An 18,775-nucleotide genomic window follows, 5' to 3' on the forward strand; every position below is an offset into this window, starting at 1 on the left:
CAGTCGTCCAGAATATGGTTGAGAAGCATCGCTGTATACACCCGCCCAGGGTCCCTCTCCTTCCCACCCCCTCCAGCCCCATCAATGGCCATTTGGGGAGGGGGGCAGGTCAACTAGACCAGTGGTCCCCAACCTGCGGGCCGCGGCCCGGTGCCGGGCCGCAAAGGCCATGGCGCCGGGCCGCGGCTCCCTCTCCCCGCCCCCCCCCAGTAAAAAACTTCCCAGGCCACAAGCTTGCGGCCCGGGAAGCTTCTTACTGCGGGGAGGGCGGGGAGAGGGAATCAGGGACAGGCCGCGCCCGTGCGGCCCGCGGGTGCGGCCCGATCCGCGGGTGCGGCCCGCGGGTGCGGCCGGGCGCGGCTCGCGGGCGCGGCCCGATTCGCGGGTGCGGCCTGCAGGCGCGGCCCGATGCCCTGCCAGTCCCCAGCCTAATAAAGGTTGGGGACCACTGAACTAGACCATATATGGTCATATCATGTTTAACAAATTTAAAAAATATATTAAAAAATGGCTCCCACCCTCCCTGGGCCTTAACAAAACCCTAGTTGAGAAAGCCTGTGCGTGACTGAGGTCATACTGTGACAATGAAGAAGAGTTGGTTCTTATATGCCGTTTTTCCCTACCTGAAGGAGGCTCAAAGCGGCTTACAGTTGCCTTCCCAATCATTTTGTGGCTGGCTTGGCCTCCTGCGGCAGCCATTTTGTCACACCCACCATGCTGTCGGAATTCCAGTTGCGCCTGCTGGTTCGGAAAAGTTGGGGACCCCTGGGTTACAAGGTTGGACTAGAACTTGGCAGAGCATTGTGGAAGATCACGGCATGACCTTGGGCCAGCCCACTTAAGCTACCTCACAGGGTCGTTGCTGTGAGGATAAAACTGAGGGAAGCTGCGAAGGCAGGGTATAAAATGAAGGAAATAATAGAATAAATGTTGAGTCCTACACGGCTCACGATACAGCCACCCACTTGAACGAACGAAATGCTAGTTTCTTTCTTTTTGGGTTTCAATTGGAATTCCAACGTTTCTCCGGTCAGACGGCGAGGAAAAATACCCGCCCCATATTTCTACACTGGGCCGCTCTTAAAGCTCAGTTTATTGAAAGCAACGTCAAGACGGTCAAACACCACTGCGGCGACGGCCGCCAAACAAATGCCACGTACGAACACTGGTCAAGCAGAATAACAGTTTACTTCATGACAATGCGCGCATCTGGTACGCTCCTCTGTGGGCTTCCCACAGCAGGGGGAGGGGAGAAACAGATGGAACAACTTTTAATTTCCTTTTTCCACAGGTGGGTTTATGTGGGAAAGGGAGGGGAATCCATTCTGCTAATCAATCACATCTGTGAAGAGAAAAGTTAACGTACTGACGGATTTCCCTTCATTGAAGCGGACGGTGTGTCAGGAATGGAGATCAGGGGAAGCCATCACCTCAAGCATTGAAAGCAATCTTTTTGGGGGGAATGAGAGGCAGAGCGGGTGACCCAAAGGTGTAATCCAGGGGTGGCTCTCCTGATGTCCGTGGACTACAATTGCCATGAGTCCCTGGCAGCATTATAGAGGGGCTCATGGTAATTGTAGTCCAGGGGCACATGGAGAGCCAGAGTTTGACCATCCCTAGAGTATACCTTTGGACTACAGTTGCCCATGGACTACAATTACCATGAGTCCCTGACAAGATTATACAGGGGCTCCTGGTAATTGTAGTCCATGGATACCTGGAGAGCCACAGTTTGACCATCCTTGGAGTAGATCTTTGGACTACAGTTGCCCATGGACTACAATTACCATGAGTCCCTGCCAACATTATACAGGAGCTCCTGGTAATTGTAGTCCATGCGCACCTGGAGAGCCACAGTTTGGCCACTCCTGGTATAATCTGTGAGGCACAAGCCAGAGGGAAGACCTTCTAGATAAGTCTCAGTGAAAAACAGGGGCAGAGGGACCCTTATCTTTTATTAAAGGGCATGAAAGAGTCAGTTATTAAAGGGCATGAAAGAGTCAGTTGACTTGTCCACCTTGGACAAACGTGCCAGCCAGTGTGCTTCAGCATACAACCCTCATCACTCACTGGGTTGGTCACACGCACCTCTCCCAACCCAGCACCCAGCACCCACTTGGGGCTCCCTCGGAACATCTGCTCAGCCAACGCCTGCAAAGAAACTGAGCCGAACCGGCATCCGAGACTACATCGAACTTTCGATTTGGGAGCTTCCCTCCAACGTTGCAGCGAAGCCCAGCTGGGTCAGGTGCGTGCCTTCTTCCACCTGGATTCCAAGGGGTCTTTTTCCAACCTGAAACCTGGAGCAGGAGGAGCTTCTGGGAAGGGCCGTGGCTCGGGGGTAAAGCATCTGCTGGGCGTTCAAGAGATCAGGTACTCTTGGAATCTCCAATGGAAAGGGGGTGGCAGGTTCCGATGGAAGAGAGCTCAGCCTAAAACCCCTGCCAGTAGAACAAGACTGACCTGGATGGACCAGAGGTCTGGTTCATGTGCGAGTGGTGGTGTCAGCAGCATGTGGCCAGTCTAAAGTGTCTGCGTTGAGGGAGTTCAAGGACAGTTTGGGCAGGGTAGACTTACCCTTTCCTGCTGTTCCCAGTGTTCAGATTTATGGCAAATGGTCTTCTCCCCCATCCCCAAAAAAAACCCACCACAGGAAAAAGGATACTATGTAGGTAGGAATTCCATCTGTGTTTTCTGCAATCCTATAAGGGGAGGTTTATTACAACTGGCTACGGTTTGCTCAGTTTCTGAAACTGGGTTCTATGGCTACACACACACACGACAACTCCCTCTTCCCCCCCTATCAACTTTAGGCCTGCTAGTTGTGGGGATGCATGAACCCAAAGGGAGCAAGCATTCCAGACCTTTAGACCCTTGGCCTGCACCGAATTGTGAATCAGAAGCTACAGCTTCTCCCTGATTTATGACTTCTTGGTCAAAACAAACTTCTCATCTAGCACGCTCCTGCGTTCCCTCCCCAAATTGCCAATCGGTTCTGAAAGAGCCGGAGCTACCCATGGTCAAAGACGCAGGAGGTGCAGGAGGAGACAATGAGTCCATCAGAAGATGACGAGATGGCGTCAACCATGGGATCGGTGCCAGGTCTGCTGACAGCAGCGGTGAAACGACCCCATGGCTTCAAATGGAACATTCCAAAATTCCGGCAAATAATTCATTCCCTTGAGAAATGTCTTCCCCATCCACGACCTTCTATGATGAATGAAGTTTCGTTACAGCACCAAGTACCACTTAAAGACGCAGAAGTCCTCGCGGAAGCTTATTCCCACGTCTGAAAGCTGGCCTAAGTAATGTGTCGGAGTGGATTTTTATATACATGAGCGGCACCGAGACAGACCACTACGAGAGCTCTGGTTGACGTCTCCCACCTGCTGCGGGTCGCCCGCGTTAAAAACCGCGGGATGTCAGGTTCGCGACGGTCCCCAGAAAGATTTGCAAGATGGCTTTGTATTTTCTGTTTCGAACAGGAACAAGAGCCCCGATCCCACGCCAATTCGGACAGGAACGACGACGACAAGATATCCTCGTCTGTGCGGATTACGGGAAAGGTGTAGTCAGGGATGGAGCAGAAAGTTCGCCCACTGATTCAAAGGGAAAGCCGTGGTCTCCCAGCTCTGCCCGTCAACACACAGAGGCATCTGTCCATTCTCTTATCACGGTGTGACCGGACTGAGAAATCGCTACTTTACCGCGTCCCCCGAAGACACCATGCGCAAGACACAGAGGGATCTAGAACTAAAACGAAACTATCTTTTCCCATGGCACCTGTTTTTCCTTCTCCTCGTTCAACTCCGTCCAGGTATCATTTTTCCTTACCTCTGGGAAGGGAGTTAAGCCACGGCAAAGGTCTGTCAACACGTCTCGGACGAGGAACGAGACGAATTTTTGCCAGATTGACAAGTTTTTTTTTAAAATAATCTTTCATAACATCTCAAACCCCACGTGAGATTTCTGGTGATTAAAGAGCTTATCTTGCCGCACGAAGGTTTTCTGGCACACGGAGCACTCGTACGGTTTCACCTCCGTGTGGGTCCTCTGATGCCTCCCCAGCTTTTCTTTCTGGAAGAAGCTCTTCCCGCAGTCCGGGCACTCAAAGGGCTTCTCCCCCGTGTGGATCCTTTGATGCCGGATGAGCTGGGCGCTCTGGCAGAAGTTCTTCCCGCACTCGGGGCACCCGTAGGGCTTCTCCCCCGTGTGCATGCGGAGGTGGATGTCGAGGTACGATTTCCGGCTGAAGTTCTTCCCGCACTGGAGGCACTCGAAGGGCTTCTCCCCCGTGTGCATGCGCTGGTGCCGGATCAGCTGCCCCCTCTGGCAGAAGCCCTTCCCGCACTGCGGGCAGGCGTAGGGCTTCTCCCCCGTGTGGATCCTCTGGTGCCGGATCAGCTGGCCGCTCTGGCAGAAGCTCTTCCCGCACTCGAGGCACTCGTAGGGCTTCTCGCCCGTGTGGATCCTCTGGTGGGTGACGAGGGAGGACTTGTTGCTGAAGCTCTTGGCGCAGTGGGGGCACTTGTAGGGCTTCTCGCCCGTGTGGATCCTCTGGTGGGTGACGAGGTGGGACCGGGTGCTGAAGTGCTTCCCGCACTGGAGGCACTCGTAGGGCCTCTCGCCCAGGTGGATCTTCTGGTGGGCCAGCAGGTTCTCCCTCTGGCAGAAGCTCTTCCCGCATTCGAGGCACTCGTAGGGCCTCTCGGCCGTGTGGATCATCTGGTGCACGATCAGGCCTGACTGGTGCTCGAATGTCTGCCCGCACTTGCGGCACATGTGGCTCTCCTCCCCCACGGGGAGGATGCCCAGGGGATCCGCCATGACGGTCTCCACTTTCTGGATGGAGATGCCCCACAGGCTGATGGCCTGGGACCACGGCTGCCTGTCTGGCTCCAGGCCCTGGTCGCCGGGCTCCGGCTTCACGGAAACATCCCCGAAGGGCGCTCCCGGGAATGTCCTCAGTGATCCCGCCAACTCCGAGTTGTCCGGAAGAGTGGCCCTTTCCTCATTCTCGCTGGCTGAGCTGTCACCTGGTTGGGAGGAGGGGAAACAGGAAGGGGTCACGTCATGTGATGGAGAGAAAGAGAGAGAGAGAGAGAGAGAAAGGAAATGGTTAGCAGGAATAAACACTAGAGACATTAGATGGCCTTCTTGCCTTTTCATCTGCAGGGGAGGTTGCTTTTGCAGCCAGGTGAGAGGCAATGTGGCGTAGGGGTTAAGAGCAGCGGCCTCTAATCTGGAGAGCCAGGTTCAATTCCCCACTCCTCCACATGCAGCCATCGGGGAGACCTTGAGCCAATCACAGGTCTCTACGAGCTGTTCTGGCAGAGCAGTTCTCTTAGGACTCGCTCAGCCTCACCTACCTCACAACAGGGTGGCCGTTGCGGTGAAAGGAAGGGAAGGCGATTGTGAGCCGCTTTGAAACACGTGAGGCCTGCTGGTTGACCTTGGGTTAGTCAGGGTTATTTCAGAGCTCTCTCAGCCCTGCCCCCAAGGTGCCTGTTTATTTATTTTCATATTTATATACCGCCACATTCCATTCAGACTCAGGGCGGTTCACAATAAAATGATAAAAACAGCATTGTTGTGGGGAGAGGAAGGGAAGTTAAACGTATAAGCCACTTTGAGACACATGAGACCTCCTGGGTGACCTTGGGCCTGTGACGGTTCTCTCAGGGCTCGCTAGATTAGGAGCCATGGCATAAAGCAGGGCCTTTTCTGCTGCAGTGCCTCTCCTGAATGGCTCACTCACTCTCACAGTGCTGCGGAGTTGCCAAGGAAATATCCTCTTGAAATCTTCCTGGGGAAATCTCCAGTGATTCTTCTGGCCAGGGGATTTCTAGCCTCAGAGCCTCCTCTTTGATCTCATTCACAGTTGTGTCACCTGTCGAGAGAGGGGAGAAACAGGACACCTCAAGGCCTCTCTCCCGCGAGTGGGGGAGTCCATGACCACGTCATTAAATTGTAGCATCCGAGAATGTTATATAAGAAAATGCAAGAAATGCAAGAGTTTTCAGCCTTTGAAAAGTAACAGTGATGTTTCTAGTCCTCAAGGCTGCAGGAGGAAGGCTGAAAAAATTGCTGGGAGGGAAACGAGTACAGAAAGAGCCATGCCCCACTGGTCAGACCCCACCTGGAGTCCTGTGTGCAGTTCTGGAGGCCTCATTTCAAAAGCGACATGGACAAAATGGAAAGGGGGCAGAGGAGAGCGACGAGGATGATCTGGGGCCTGGGGACCAAACCCTATCCGGAAAGGCTGGAGGACAGGGAATGTTTAGCCTGGAGAAGAGGAGGTGGAGAGGGGACAGGATGGCTCTCTTTTAGTATTTGAAAGGTCGTCACTTGGAGGAGGGCAGGGAGCAGTTTCTGTTGGCAGCAGAGGAGAGGACCCACAGTCCTGAGTTTAAAAAAATCTGCAGTCAGAGAAGTTCAACAGTGGAACAGGCTACCTAAGGAAGTGGCAACCCCCTCCCCCCAATCTTTAAGCAGCACTTGAACATATATTTAGAATGAATTTATTCATATATTTTATGTATTTATATTTCTAGGCCACCCACCTGCAGAGGCAGTCTTTAGGCTTATCCTGCACTGAGCAGAGGGTTGGACCAGATGGCCTGTCTGGCCCCTTCCAACTCTATGACGATTCTATGATCCTACAACAACAGCAAGGCCAAGCTGCATTGACTGCAATGCACATCTCAGAAGCCGGCAGGGGAAATGGGCTCTCTGGCCTCCCCCATTCATAGAACGAACAAAAATTTCCATTGGTAGATTTCCCCAGCCAATCAGATCTGATGTGATGCCATTCAGAACAAGGGCATGACTTCCTGGGGCAGTCGGATGGGTGAACCTGGAAGTCACAGAACCACCTTGGATGGTGTTGTGAGACTGCACAGCCAATCAGGTTGGGCTTTGTGGTGATGTCACTGGGAATAAACAACGTTGCTTCAGCAAAGGAAATGCCTTGTGAGCAGACGGAACTTTTTGGAAGGCAGCTGGAAAAAAACATCGGTGAAAAACGGCCAGACCCGTGTGCACACACGGGAATTCTGAGAGACAAAATGGTTGCAGAAAAAGCTCTTCTCAAAACTGAATTGCTCGACTTATCATAGACGCAAACCCAAATCCCACCAGCCCGCCAAGAATATTCCCGATTCCTCAGACATGAATCAACCCACCTGCAAAACCTTCCACTTCCTTAGAATCACGGATGAATGCATCTTCTCCTCCTTCTAGCCAAGAGATGAGCTCTGGTTTGGGAATCCATAATCCTTGAGAGGAGGAGACGGAAAACAAGGAGATAATTCCGGGACCTTCAGATACGAAAACGGGGAAGAAATCAAGGTGCCACCACACGAGTTCACCTCGACGCTGGGAGTGTGTGGCTTAATGCTTGATTTCTGAGCATGCAGAAGCCCAGTTCACTGAGAAGAAGCTTAAACCCCCACCTTCTGCAATGCAGTGGAGATCCAAATGAGGCCTACTGACACCCGAGAACCAAGTCCTCCAAGCACAGAATCCTGCTCCGTATTGTAATGCCCCTGGACAGATCTTGGGTGCGGCCTAATTTGGAATACCGTGCCCAGTTCTGGTCTCCAGGGGTAAACATCAGGGGAAGGTCTCAGCCTCTATGCCCTGTTGCGTGAGGCAGGAAACTGGACTTGGGGAACTGCCAGTCTGATTCAGCAGGGCGCTTCTCACGTCCTTACCTAGAGCAGCCACATTGTCATAGTTCTCCATCATAACCTCCTGGTACAGAGCTCTCTGGTCTCGATCCAGCAGGGCCCATTCCTCCTCAAAGAAACAAACGGCCACCTCCTCGAACGTCACCAGGCCCTGGAAACAGAGGAACGGTTACGGTGGGGACGGATCCAAACTTCTGCACTGGCAGAGACTCCTGGTCGTTGTAGTCCAGGGGTAGTCAAACTGCGGCCCTCCAGATGTCCATGGACTACAATTCCCAGGAGCCCCTGCCAGCATTCCAGATGTCCATGAACTACAATTCCCAGAAGCCCCTGCCAGCATTCACTGGCACGGGCTTCTGGGAACTGTAGTCCATGGACATCTGGAGGACCGCAGTTTGACTACCCCTGTTGTAGTCTGTGGACATCTGGAGAGACACAGTTTGGCCCCATCCCAGATTTCGGGCCTTCCAGTGGCAGAGATCGGTCATGAAGAATACAGGCAAGGAGACTCCCTCCCCCTTTACCCTGGCATGAGCCTACTGAGGGGGCCTCAGACATTGTGACTAGAGCATGCTTAAAGGTCCTGCCCCACCCTTGTGGCATCTGGATCCCCCTGGGGTCACCCATCGCTCTAGCGTTGCATCTGTTACACTGCAGGATATTGGTGAACGAGGACCATGGGTCTAGTAGGGTCTAGTTATCCCTGCCATCTTTGTCATTTTTAAACTGTGGTGATTGTGTTGTATTTATGGGCGAGATTGTCATCTTGCTGTCTTTTTTATTCTGTTGTGAACCGCCACAAGCTGGATGGATGGATGGATGGATGGATGGATGGATGGATGGATGGATGGATGGATGGATGGATGGACGGACGGACGGATGGATGGACGGAAGGATGGACGGACGGACGGATGGATGGATGGATGGATGGACAGAAGGATGGATGGATGGATGGATGGATGGATGGATGGATGGATGGATGGATGGACAGAAGGATGGATGGATGGATGGATGAATGGACGGACGGACGGACGGACGGATGGACAGAAGGATGGATGGATTGACGGACGGACGGACGGACAGACAGATAGATGATCAAAGTGGCTTGCAATCACCTCCCCATCCTCTGCCCACAACAGATACCCTGTGAGGTAGGGAAGGATGAGAGAGCTCTGACAGAACTGGGACTGGCCCCAGGTCACCCAGCTGGCTGCATGTAGAGGAGTGGGGAATCAAACTTAGAGACACCTGTTCTTACCCACTGCAAAGGGAAGGCAGGATAGTAACGTGCTGGTGTCAAGGCCAGGACTGGGGGCAGCAGACTCAGAGAACAAGTCAAAGGGAAAGTCTTCTCAGCCCCCGAATAAGCTCACCCTGTTGTCCTGCCACTCCTCCTGCCATGCATGTTGGGAGAAGCATGGGGTGCAGGTTCCCAAAAGCAGCAAAATACAGCTCTTCAGCAGCTCATGATCCAACAGGTGGGGACCCACGGCCAACCGGAGGGAGGCCACTGGCCAAGAACACTCCCCCATCATCCAATGACAAACCATCCCACCCATGTCTCCATGACATTCTCCTTTCTCCCCCTCCGCCCCGTCCTTACCTGGGCTGGATCCAGAGTGGTGCAGAGAGGAGACGGATTCGAATCTAGTCTCAGGGCTGTCGTTCCGCTGACTATCGGGGAGAGGAAAAAAATGACAGAAATGGTTATTATGATAGGGTGAAACAAACAAAAGAAATCCTTTACCTTGGAAGCACAACACCATCACAAAATAGTGTTCTGATTTTGGCCTACCTTGCCTGATTCAGGTAGGCCAAGAACTAGAATTGGCCTAAGAATTCGGAGACCAGTTTGGATTTTGAAGGAATACGGGCCCAAGCCTATGAAATGCTGACAGCAACATAGAGAAATACTTAAGCTGAGGCCTGTAATTGATGCAACATTCAGTGTATTAGGCAGTTACGTTGGCTGTTGTTATTCTCTGAGCTGCTTGGTTTTAGAAGAAGAAGGAGCGTTGGTTTTTATACCCCACTTTTCACTACCTGAAGGAGTCTCAAAGCGGCTTACAATCGCCTTCCCTTCCTTGCCTGAGGAAAAGGGCATGCACATGAAAACTCACACCTTGAATAAACCCTTGTTGGTCTTAAAGGTGCCACTGGGCTCAAATTTTGGTGTCCTCCCTGCAACAGACACCCTGTGAGGTAGGTGAGGCTGAGAGAGCCCTAACAGAACTGTTGTATGAGAACAGATCTAACAGGACTGTGACTAGCCAAAGGTCACCCAGCTGGCTGCACATGAGGGAGGAATGGGAAATCAGAAACCAGTTCTCCAGATTACAGGCTGCCGCACTTCACCACGACACCAAGCTGGCTTTAGAGAACCGTGTTGCTTACTATGGTTGCTTTGGGTTATGGTCTTAAGGTTCTAACGTCGTTTTAATATTCTAATTTTAAACTGTTACAAACCGCAACGAGCCAGCTCTGCCAGAAGTGGCAGGCTAGAAATGGAAGGAAACAAACAAAAATAAATAAATAAAATTTGTACATGCTGATAACCTGATGATAATTTCTAAAAAGCTTCTGATAAAACTGCATGTGTATTTTTTACAAGAGTCTGCTATTTGTCCTGGGAACCCACGGAGTTCAGACTGGACACTGTCCCCAAAGACAGGGAGGCCTATAAATCCCAGAATGAATAAATAAACCGTCTCAGCCTTATCTTCCCCAAGTACCAGTCATGGCCGAACCAGCTTAGCTTCCCAGTTTGACACGATTGGGCTAAACTGGACTTTGGGAGTTACTAATGGATCTTATTAGGGCTAACGAAGGCATGAAGCCATTCTGAAGAGATTAGATTACTAGGCTAGGATCCGGAAAATCAAAGTTCGAATCCCCGTACTTCCTCATCAGCTGGTTAGGTCAGGGCTAGTCAACCTGTGGTCCCCCAGATGTCCATGGACTACAATTCCCATGAGCCCCTGCCAGCGAACGCTGGCAGGGGCTCATGGGAATTGTAGTCCATGGACATCTGGGGGACCACAGGTTGACTACCCCTGGGCTAGGTGACCCCGAGCCAGTCACATACGCCAAGCTGGTGGTTTTGTGGGGATAAAATGGAGGAAAGAAGAATGATAGAAGCTCCCCACGGCATGGATATAAATAAAGTCATGCAATAAATAATATAGAACGGTATGAGACAGGAAATAGTTTTATCCACCGACACCCCCCCCCCCCAAAAAAAAACAATTTTTTGTTTGGGTAAATTTGAACCCATTTTTTTCAGGCTAAGAATATAACGCTGCGTGTGAAAAAGGGGAATCAGACACACAGAATTTTATGAGGTTTTGGCGTTTTTGTTGTATTTTAGGGGATGTTTTATCGTGAACCGCCGCGAGCCAGTTTACTGAAAGCGGCGGTATGAAAATTCAAAAATAAATAAAAGAAAGAAAGATATTACACCAGATGTACCCACCCTTTTCAAGTCTATGGCACCTTTTTCATTCTGACAGAGGTTGGCCGGCCCGGCCATAAAACGGCTGCTACAAAATGGCTGCCGTGGGAGGCAGAGCCGGCCACAAAATGGCTGCCGCGGGAGGCAGAGCCGGCCACAAAATGGCTGCCGCGGGAGGCAGAGCCGGCCACAAAATGGCTGCCGCGCGAGGCAGAGCCGGCCACAAAATGGCTGCCGTAGCATACCTCCAGTCTCCCAGTGAAGATTTTGGAGTCGTGGCAGAAGCCGCTGCCACCTGAGCAACGGAAACCCCTGAGGAGCAGCAGGCCACACCTGGCCCCGCCCACTTCCCTGAAAACGATAGGTGGGCACCAGGAAAAAAGGTCAGCGGGCATCATGGCGCCCATGTTGGGGACCCCTGTATTATACAGGAAACTCGCAGCTGAGAGAAGTTTGCCTCCCTCGGGTCTTTTGCATGAAAAAGGTAGACTAAATTGGGGTGAGGATAAGACAAACAGTCTGAGAGCAGAAGATTCGCCTTGCAATTCGACAGGCTTTGTGAAACAGAGAGGAAAGGGCAGTTAAGGCGGAGAGGAAACACCAGCATGTCCCACCAAATTCAGACTCTTACCAAACAAGCCAGGATCCTCCTCGTCCTCTTCCTCCTTGACTCCTTTGCAGACCTGGCCTGGATTGAGATCTGAAGAGGACAGCAGGTCCATAGAGGCTCTCCTCTGCTCCTCCTCCGGAGATCCAAGAAGCACCTGAAATCGCAGAGAGGATCCGGTTAGATCCTGGCACTGCCAGGATGCCAAAAAGGGAAATGTCTCCTTCCGCTACTCTCCCTGGGAATGAAGGAACTCTATCATTTGAAGATCAATTTGACATCTCCCAGGTTTGATTCTCCATTCCTCCTCTCCATGCAGCCAGCTGGGTCACCTCGGGATGGTCACAGTTCTGCTAGAGCTGTTCGCGCAGAGCCGTTCTCTCAGAGCTCTCTCCGCCCCTCCTACCTCGCAGGGTGTCTGTTGTTGTGAGGAGAGGAAGGGAAGACGAATGTAAGCCGCTTTGAGACTCCTTCGGGGAGTGAAAAAGCGGCATATAAGAACCAACTCTTTTTCTTCTTCTTCCTTACACTCTTAATCATTGTAAGCCGCTGTGAGATTCCTTTGGGCAGTGATAGAAGTGGGGTATAAAGACAAACTCGTCTCCTGATTCTACCCGCTTTGCATGCAGAGCAATGCTCCCCCCCATTAAAAGGATGGTTATTATTTAATTTATGCTCTGCCTTTCTGGGGATGGGACGAAGGCTAGAAGAGGAACAAGGATGCCCGGAGCCACACCCCTGTCTCCCTTATGGACCCCAGATCTTCGTTTGTCCGGCCTTCCTCCCCCATGATATTGCCCTTGGTCCATAATAGTCGGGATCCCAGCCCCCATCTGGGCCCTCTGAGCTGACACTAAACCCCCCCCCCTGCAGAGTGCCCCTGTAAGCACAACAGCCAACACCCCCCTGACCCCACTAACTTACTTATACCTCCCAACCAAGCTAATACCATCTTAACCGACCCACTCCACTTCCTACTCTAACCTCTAACCAGCAGGGGCTGATCAGAACCCAACGCTCCTACCTTCTCAGTCCAAAAGCAGCTTAGAATCGCCTTCCCTTCCTCTCCACACAACAGACTCCCTGTGAGGTAGGTGGGGCTGAGAGAGCTCTGAGAGAACTGGGACGGGCCCAAGGGCATCCAAATGGTCATCGGGCCTATCTGTGAGGTAGGCTAGGCGTCATGTCCGCCTAGGCCGCAAGGCAGCTGTGAGCCTAATGCAGGGGTATTCAAACTGCGGCCCTCCAGATGTCCATGGACTACATTTCCCACGAGCCCCTGCCAGCGAATGCTGGCAGGGGCTTGTGGGAATTGTAGTCCATGGACATCTGGAGGGCCACAGTTTGACTACCCCTGGCCTAATGTCTCGGATACATACAGAGCTTCTGTAATGGCCATGCACAGACTAGGCATGTGCGGGCAGGGGCTCATGGTCACTGTAGTCCACGGACATCTGGAGAGCCACAGTTTGGCCGCCCCTGGAGTAGAACATGTTACCGGCTTGGAACGATTTGCAGTCTGTGCATGGTCTGTCTGTCGGAGTACCGAAACGGTGAATGCTGTATGGTCCCGAGGAATATACGTATGCCTCTGATTAAGAGGAATGAAATAAGTTCTTTACTAGTTTGCTTGTCATACTATACGCTGAGAAATTAAAAACAATCCATCTGCAACCAGATGTGACTGAGAAGATTACTCAGAAGATTGACTTCAATAGTTTTTTTGAGATTGTTAAATTTGGACTATTTGTCCTGCGTATCCTCTTTGTATTGTTTGTAGCCACTTGTAGACAGGACAACACTGGGTGAGACTGACCAATTGCTTGACGGAGCAAGGCAGCTTCTGGCCAGATACCAAAACCCACAATTATTACAGCAATGAGAAATTTCTGACAGATTATAATTCCAAAGGTCTGATCTGAAGGGCTAGAATTGTCTCCCCAGAGTACACACAAGCATTTTAGGGACTTTCTTATAATCTGAAGTCACATAGGAAAATCACAGCAGGAGAATTGGGGGGTGTCACTTCTGGTGCTAAGCAGGAAGTGACATCATGGTGCCAAGGTGAGGCGCTAGGGTTCATCCATACTCTGTTGTTTAACCATAGAGTGAATCCAGATTCTGGGTGTGCCCTGGCAGGAATGGCCAAACTAGGGTTGTGCGATTCGGCTGGTTCGGCGGCCGTTCCCTCCGGGCGTAGCCAGCGCCACTCCGCGCGGGGGGGAGGGCGGTGCCGGCAGCGGCGTGACAGCGGGCGCAACCACACAGGCACGCCTGCGTGGTTGCGCCCGCTGTCACGCCGCTGCCGGCACCGCCCTCCCCCCCCTGCGGTGCGGCGCTGGCTGCGCCCGGAGGGAACGGCCGCCGAACCAGCCGAATCGCACAACCCTAGGCCAAACTGTGTCTCTCCAAATATTCATGGACCACAGTTACCATGAGCCCCTGCCCATATGGACACTTGGCGGGGGCTCATGGGAAATGTGTCCTTGAACATCTGGAGAGCGACAGTGTCACCCTGGTGCAATGACGGTTAAACCACAGAGTTTCGGGTGAATCCTTACACATCTGGCCAACACGATGACGTCACTTCCGGATTTGTGCAGGAAGTGACGTCACATGTTGGTGAGATGCCAAAGAACCATTTTCTTCCACCAACCTGTAAAGCAAAGAGGGGGGTCCCAGCCTGGGAGGTCTCCCACTACTATGGGGGGCCCGGCCCCTCTAGTCTCCCCCCCCCCCTTACTAGAGCCTTAGTCAGTGAATGCCCTCACCCCCTCTTCCCACCGATCCTCCCAACTCAGGAGGAAGTCTTCCGCCAAGGCCACCGCCTGGCCGCAGGTCTCTGGCCCCCCTTCCCGGACCCAGCTCTGCATTTCCTGGGGGAGGACAGTGAGGAACTGCTCCAGGACCACCAGCTCTAGGATCTGCTCCTTGGTGCGTCTCTCCGGCCTCAGCCAGTGGTGGCAAAGTTCCCGGAGTCGGCTGCAAACCTCTCGAGGCCCCTCCGTCTCCCGGTAGCAGAAATGCCTGAACCGCTTGCGTTGGATCTCGGCGCTGACATTAACCTCGCCCAACGGGCCGCCCTTGGCTTTACCCCCATCTCCGTCATCCGGGGCTCTCTCACAGGCCAGAGAGATGTGGGCTGCCCCCTCCAGAAGGGAAGGCTGGCCAACGTCGGTCCCATCCTCCAAGGCAGCCAAGAATAGCTCCGAGGCAGTCTTCTCACCCCACGGCTGCGGGGGGTCGCCCCCTCCGGCATGAGGGGGCTGCAGGGTCTTCAGGAACTCCTGCCATTGGGCTTCCCACCGCTGAGCCAGTCTTTCCTCCAGTTCCTGTTTGATCACTTGTGGCATTGCCCCTTCGGCGTCCCCAGCCGGGTCCGAATTCAGCGCCTTCTCCATCCCTCCCGCGTCCTCCTTGCTCACAAGATCCGCCTCTTCCATATGAATTTCCGTAGGCGACGCGCAAGCAGATGTATTCCGGAACGGGAAATTTCACAGGAAATTATTTTTTTTTACTCGTTTGGCTTCCGACTCAGAAATTCGGCTCGTTCACGAGGAGGCTCGGGTGCGAAAGATAACAACAGAAGTCATTAAGACGGGTGGTTGTGGCTTTCAAGGACTAGAGGAAGAGGTTCTCCCTGGAGGAAAAGAAACGCAGCGGATTCACTTGTTTCCTGAAAACACTTGAGGTTGCTCAATTGACTGACTGACTGACTGACTGACTGACTGACTGACTGACTGACTGACTGACTGACTGACTGACTGAATGAATGAATGAATGAATGAATGAATGAATGAATGAATGCTGACTGACTGACTGACTGACTGACTGACTGACTGACTGACTGACTGACTGACTTTATATGACCGGCTAGAGGTGGTTAACATAATAAATAATATAGTGATTAAAATAACATTAAAAAACAATTAGACAGCCGTTAGTTAAAACAGATTAAAAACCCTACACCAGGCATGGAGCTGCTTTCTTCAAGGGGTTGGACTAGAGGACCCTGGAGGTCCCTTCCAACTCTATGATTCTGATTCAAATCAAAAATCCAAACAAATAAATAAATTCCAAAAACTATACAAAAAGCTTTTGCTTTTCCAGCACAGGGTTTAAATCCTGTTAAAAAACGTTATGGGTTTTTTTTTAATGACAGTCACTCGATTATGGCAGTCTAACGTTACAATATTCTATTTATGATTCCTGGGAATTCCCAGCTTTCCCTTTTAAAAGGACATCTCCATCCCGCCCCTTTTCATTCTCAGCTTCCTAATTTCCCATCATTTGCCCTCTTGCAATGACCTTTTTTAAAAGTGAAAATCTATGACCTCATAAAACAATCGTCATCCATAGAACTTCTGTGGGGTATCCGGACCTAGATCTTAAAACATCCCCCCATAATGGCTACTAGCTGCAGATGGAGCACGGATTTCTCCAGTCGCCAAAGTCCTATAACAGAAACCGAAGTCTTTAAAAAGCAAGTTAGTTTTGATTTGCGCTCCTGGTACTTCTTGCTGGGCTGTAATGTCCCATTCATTTTGGATCACTGCTTTAGTCCGCAAAAAGGGTTTCGGGGTGCTAAATTTCAAGAGTCAAATCTCATTTCCTCAGCAAATCTAACTGAAACCTATTTAGTTTTGGGATTTCTTTTTAAATGATGAGCTGAACCAGAATTTGATGGGGCTGGGGTGGGCTGGGAGATGATCTAAAGAAACAAGGGGGTGAACTTGCATATAGGGGCCTTGGGATCCCCCAAAATAATACCTCATCTCCAGACTCCACACTACATAGATCAGTCCCCGGGGAGAAAATGAGGCTTTGGAGGGGGCCCTGTCCAGCTTTGTTCCCCACTGAGGTCCCAGCCCTCCCCAAATCTCCAGGAATTTCCCAACTTCAATCTGGCAACCTGACCCCCTCAGTCCTGACCAGTGGGGTGGGGTGGGGGGCTGGTGACCCTCTCTCCGGAAGACCCAGATGGGTCACCCTGCGAGTCCGTCTGCAGCAGCAGCCCAGAGCAAGCGTCCAGGAGCACCTTCAAGACTGGCAAAATCGATGGCCAGATTTATCTGATTCTGTGACGGCTCAAGGGGGTGGCAGGTGACAGTGGGTGAGAGGTAAGGCTGTGAGCATCCTGCATAGTGCAGGGGGTTGGACTAGATGACCCAGGAGGTCCCTTCCCACTCTACGATTCTATCTCCAGACCAGATATCCATCCCCGGGGTGTGTGTGTGTGGGGGGGGGGTGGATGTTTTGGAGGGTGGCCTCTGTGCCAGTGACCCCCACCGAGGCCCCTGCCCCCCCCAAATCTCCAGCGTTTTAGATCTGACACCCCAACCGGTGCAGGTGGCCAAGCAAGGATGCAAGGATGCCCTAAGCTCTGCCCGCCAACTTTCTCCGCATCCTGTCGCTCCTGCGCCCCCCAGGCACGGGAATCCACGCGGATCCCTTCCCACGGACAGCCTCGCAACCCGCGCCGGGGGACGCGCGTCTAGGAGGCATCTCTTGGGGGGGTCTTCGGGTTTGGCTCCCCTTCCCAAGCGCGATGGGGGGGTCGTGCCAAGGGGATCGGGGCCAGGAAGATGCCTGCCTGCCTGCCTGGGCTCGCCCGCCGCTCTCCTCCTCTGCTCCCGTGTCCAGCGTCTCGTGGGAACGCGGCCGATCCCCGCGGGAAGCCGGGGCGCGGGATGCTCGTCCTGCGGCGGGGACAGGAAGGTCCTTCCCTCGGCCGCCTCCCCTCCTGCGCGGCTCTCCGCCGAGCTCGTCTAGGAAACGCGCCGCCGCTTTTAACCCTTTGCCGAGGGGGAGGCGGTGATGCGGGGAGCGCCGGGCTGCGCGCGGGGATGCCCGGGATGCGCCCCGCATGGGCCGCAGGGAGCCTGGAGGGGAAGGGGCTGGGGGATCGGGCCCCGCACCTTTTGGAGACAGTGTGCTTTTGTTTTCCCGGGTGGGGCAGGGAAATCGGCGTCTGGAGCACATGGAAAGGACACTAGCCCACGTGTGCGGAATGGGAAGGCATGGCGTTGTGGGCGCACTTTCGAAAGTCGGCCCCATTCCGCACGCAGGGTGCTTTAGGAGAAGATTTTCCTGTTCCTGGCGGGGAAATCCAGCTTGAAAGCCCGTTGAAGGAGCTTCATTCATTCATTCATTCATTCATTCATTCATTCATTCATTCATTCATTTGTATGGTGGTCCCTCTCGAACCACCCATCTCCGGGCATTCTGCATGCAGGGTGCTTTAGAACAGTGGTCCCCAACCGGCCGCGCGGGCGCACTTCACGGGCACAGCCGCGCTGCGCGGGCGTGGCCATCACCCTGCCGGTCCCCCACCAAAAAAAGGTTGGGGACCACTGCTTTAGAGGAAGATTTTCCTGTTCCTAGTGGGGAAATCCAGGTTGAAAGCCCATTGAAGGAGCTTCATTCATTCATTCCATGCACTGTCCCTCTCGAACCACCCATCTCGGGACATTCTGCATGCGGGGTGCTTTAGAAGAAGATTTCTTCTGTTCTGTACGGGAAAATTCCAGCTTTGAAAGCCCATTGAATGAGCTTCACTCATTCATTCATTCATTCATTTCATGCGCTGTCACTCTTGAACCATCCATCTCGGGGGATTCCGCACGCAAGGTGCTTTAGAAGAAGATTTTTCTGTTCCTGGCGGAAAAATCCAGCTATGAAAGCCCGTTGAAGGAGCTTCATTCATTCATTCATTCATTCATTCATTCATTCATTCATTCATTCATTCATTTTATGTACTGTCCCTCTCAAACCATCCATCCTGGGGCAGCATGCCACCTTCATTTATTTATGATTAAATTTATATCCCGCCTCTCTCGACAAGTCGGCTTGGGGCGGCTTACAAATAAAAGGCACAACAAAATCAGAGTCCAGTCAGGCACCTTTAAGACCAACAAAGATTTATTCAAGGCGTGAGCTTTCGAGTGCAAGCACTCTTCCTCAGACTATGAACTACCATCATAACAGTGGAAATATAAAGCCTGTTATGATGGAAGTTCATAGTCT

At 52.4% G+C, this 18,775-nt stretch overlaps 1 protein-coding gene across 4 annotated transcripts in view; it reads right to left on the reverse strand.

Moving 5' to 3' along the window:
- Positions 1–17,511, reverse strand: part of LOC143833954 (uncharacterized) — a 42,373-nt gene extending 24,862 nt beyond the window's left edge. The window contains exons 1-8 of one of the 4 annotated variants that reach the window (XM_077330328.1): positions 17,351–17,511; positions 14,521–15,389; positions 11,774–11,906; positions 9,295–9,365; positions 7,716–7,842; positions 7,185–7,277; positions 5,759–5,890; positions 1,170–5,036 (exon numbers count right to left, since the gene is read on the reverse strand). In XM_077330328.1, coding sequence (XP_077186443.1) covers positions 3,940–5,036; positions 5,759–5,890; positions 7,185–7,277; positions 7,716–7,842; positions 9,295–9,365; positions 11,774–11,906; positions 14,521–15,192 — 2,325 coding nt within the window. In that variant the 5' untranslated portion in view covers positions 15,193–15,389; positions 17,351–17,511 and the 3' untranslated portion in view covers positions 1,170–3,939. Of the gene's footprint in view, positions 1–1,169; positions 5,037–5,758; positions 5,891–7,184; positions 7,278–7,715; positions 7,843–9,294; positions 9,366–11,773; positions 11,907–14,520 lie in introns of those variants that run through there. The other 3 variants (XM_077330329.1, XM_077330327.1, XM_077330330.1) reach the window with 3 other exon arrangements.
- Between the last annotated feature and the right edge of the window lie 1,264 nt (positions 17,512–18,775).

This window comes from Paroedura picta, chromosome 3, assembly GCF_049243985.1.
Source record: "Paroedura picta isolate Pp20150507F chromosome 3, Ppicta_v3.0, whole genome shotgun sequence".
Taxonomy (NCBI): Eukaryota; Metazoa; Chordata; class Lepidosauria; order Squamata; family Gekkonidae; genus Paroedura; species Paroedura picta.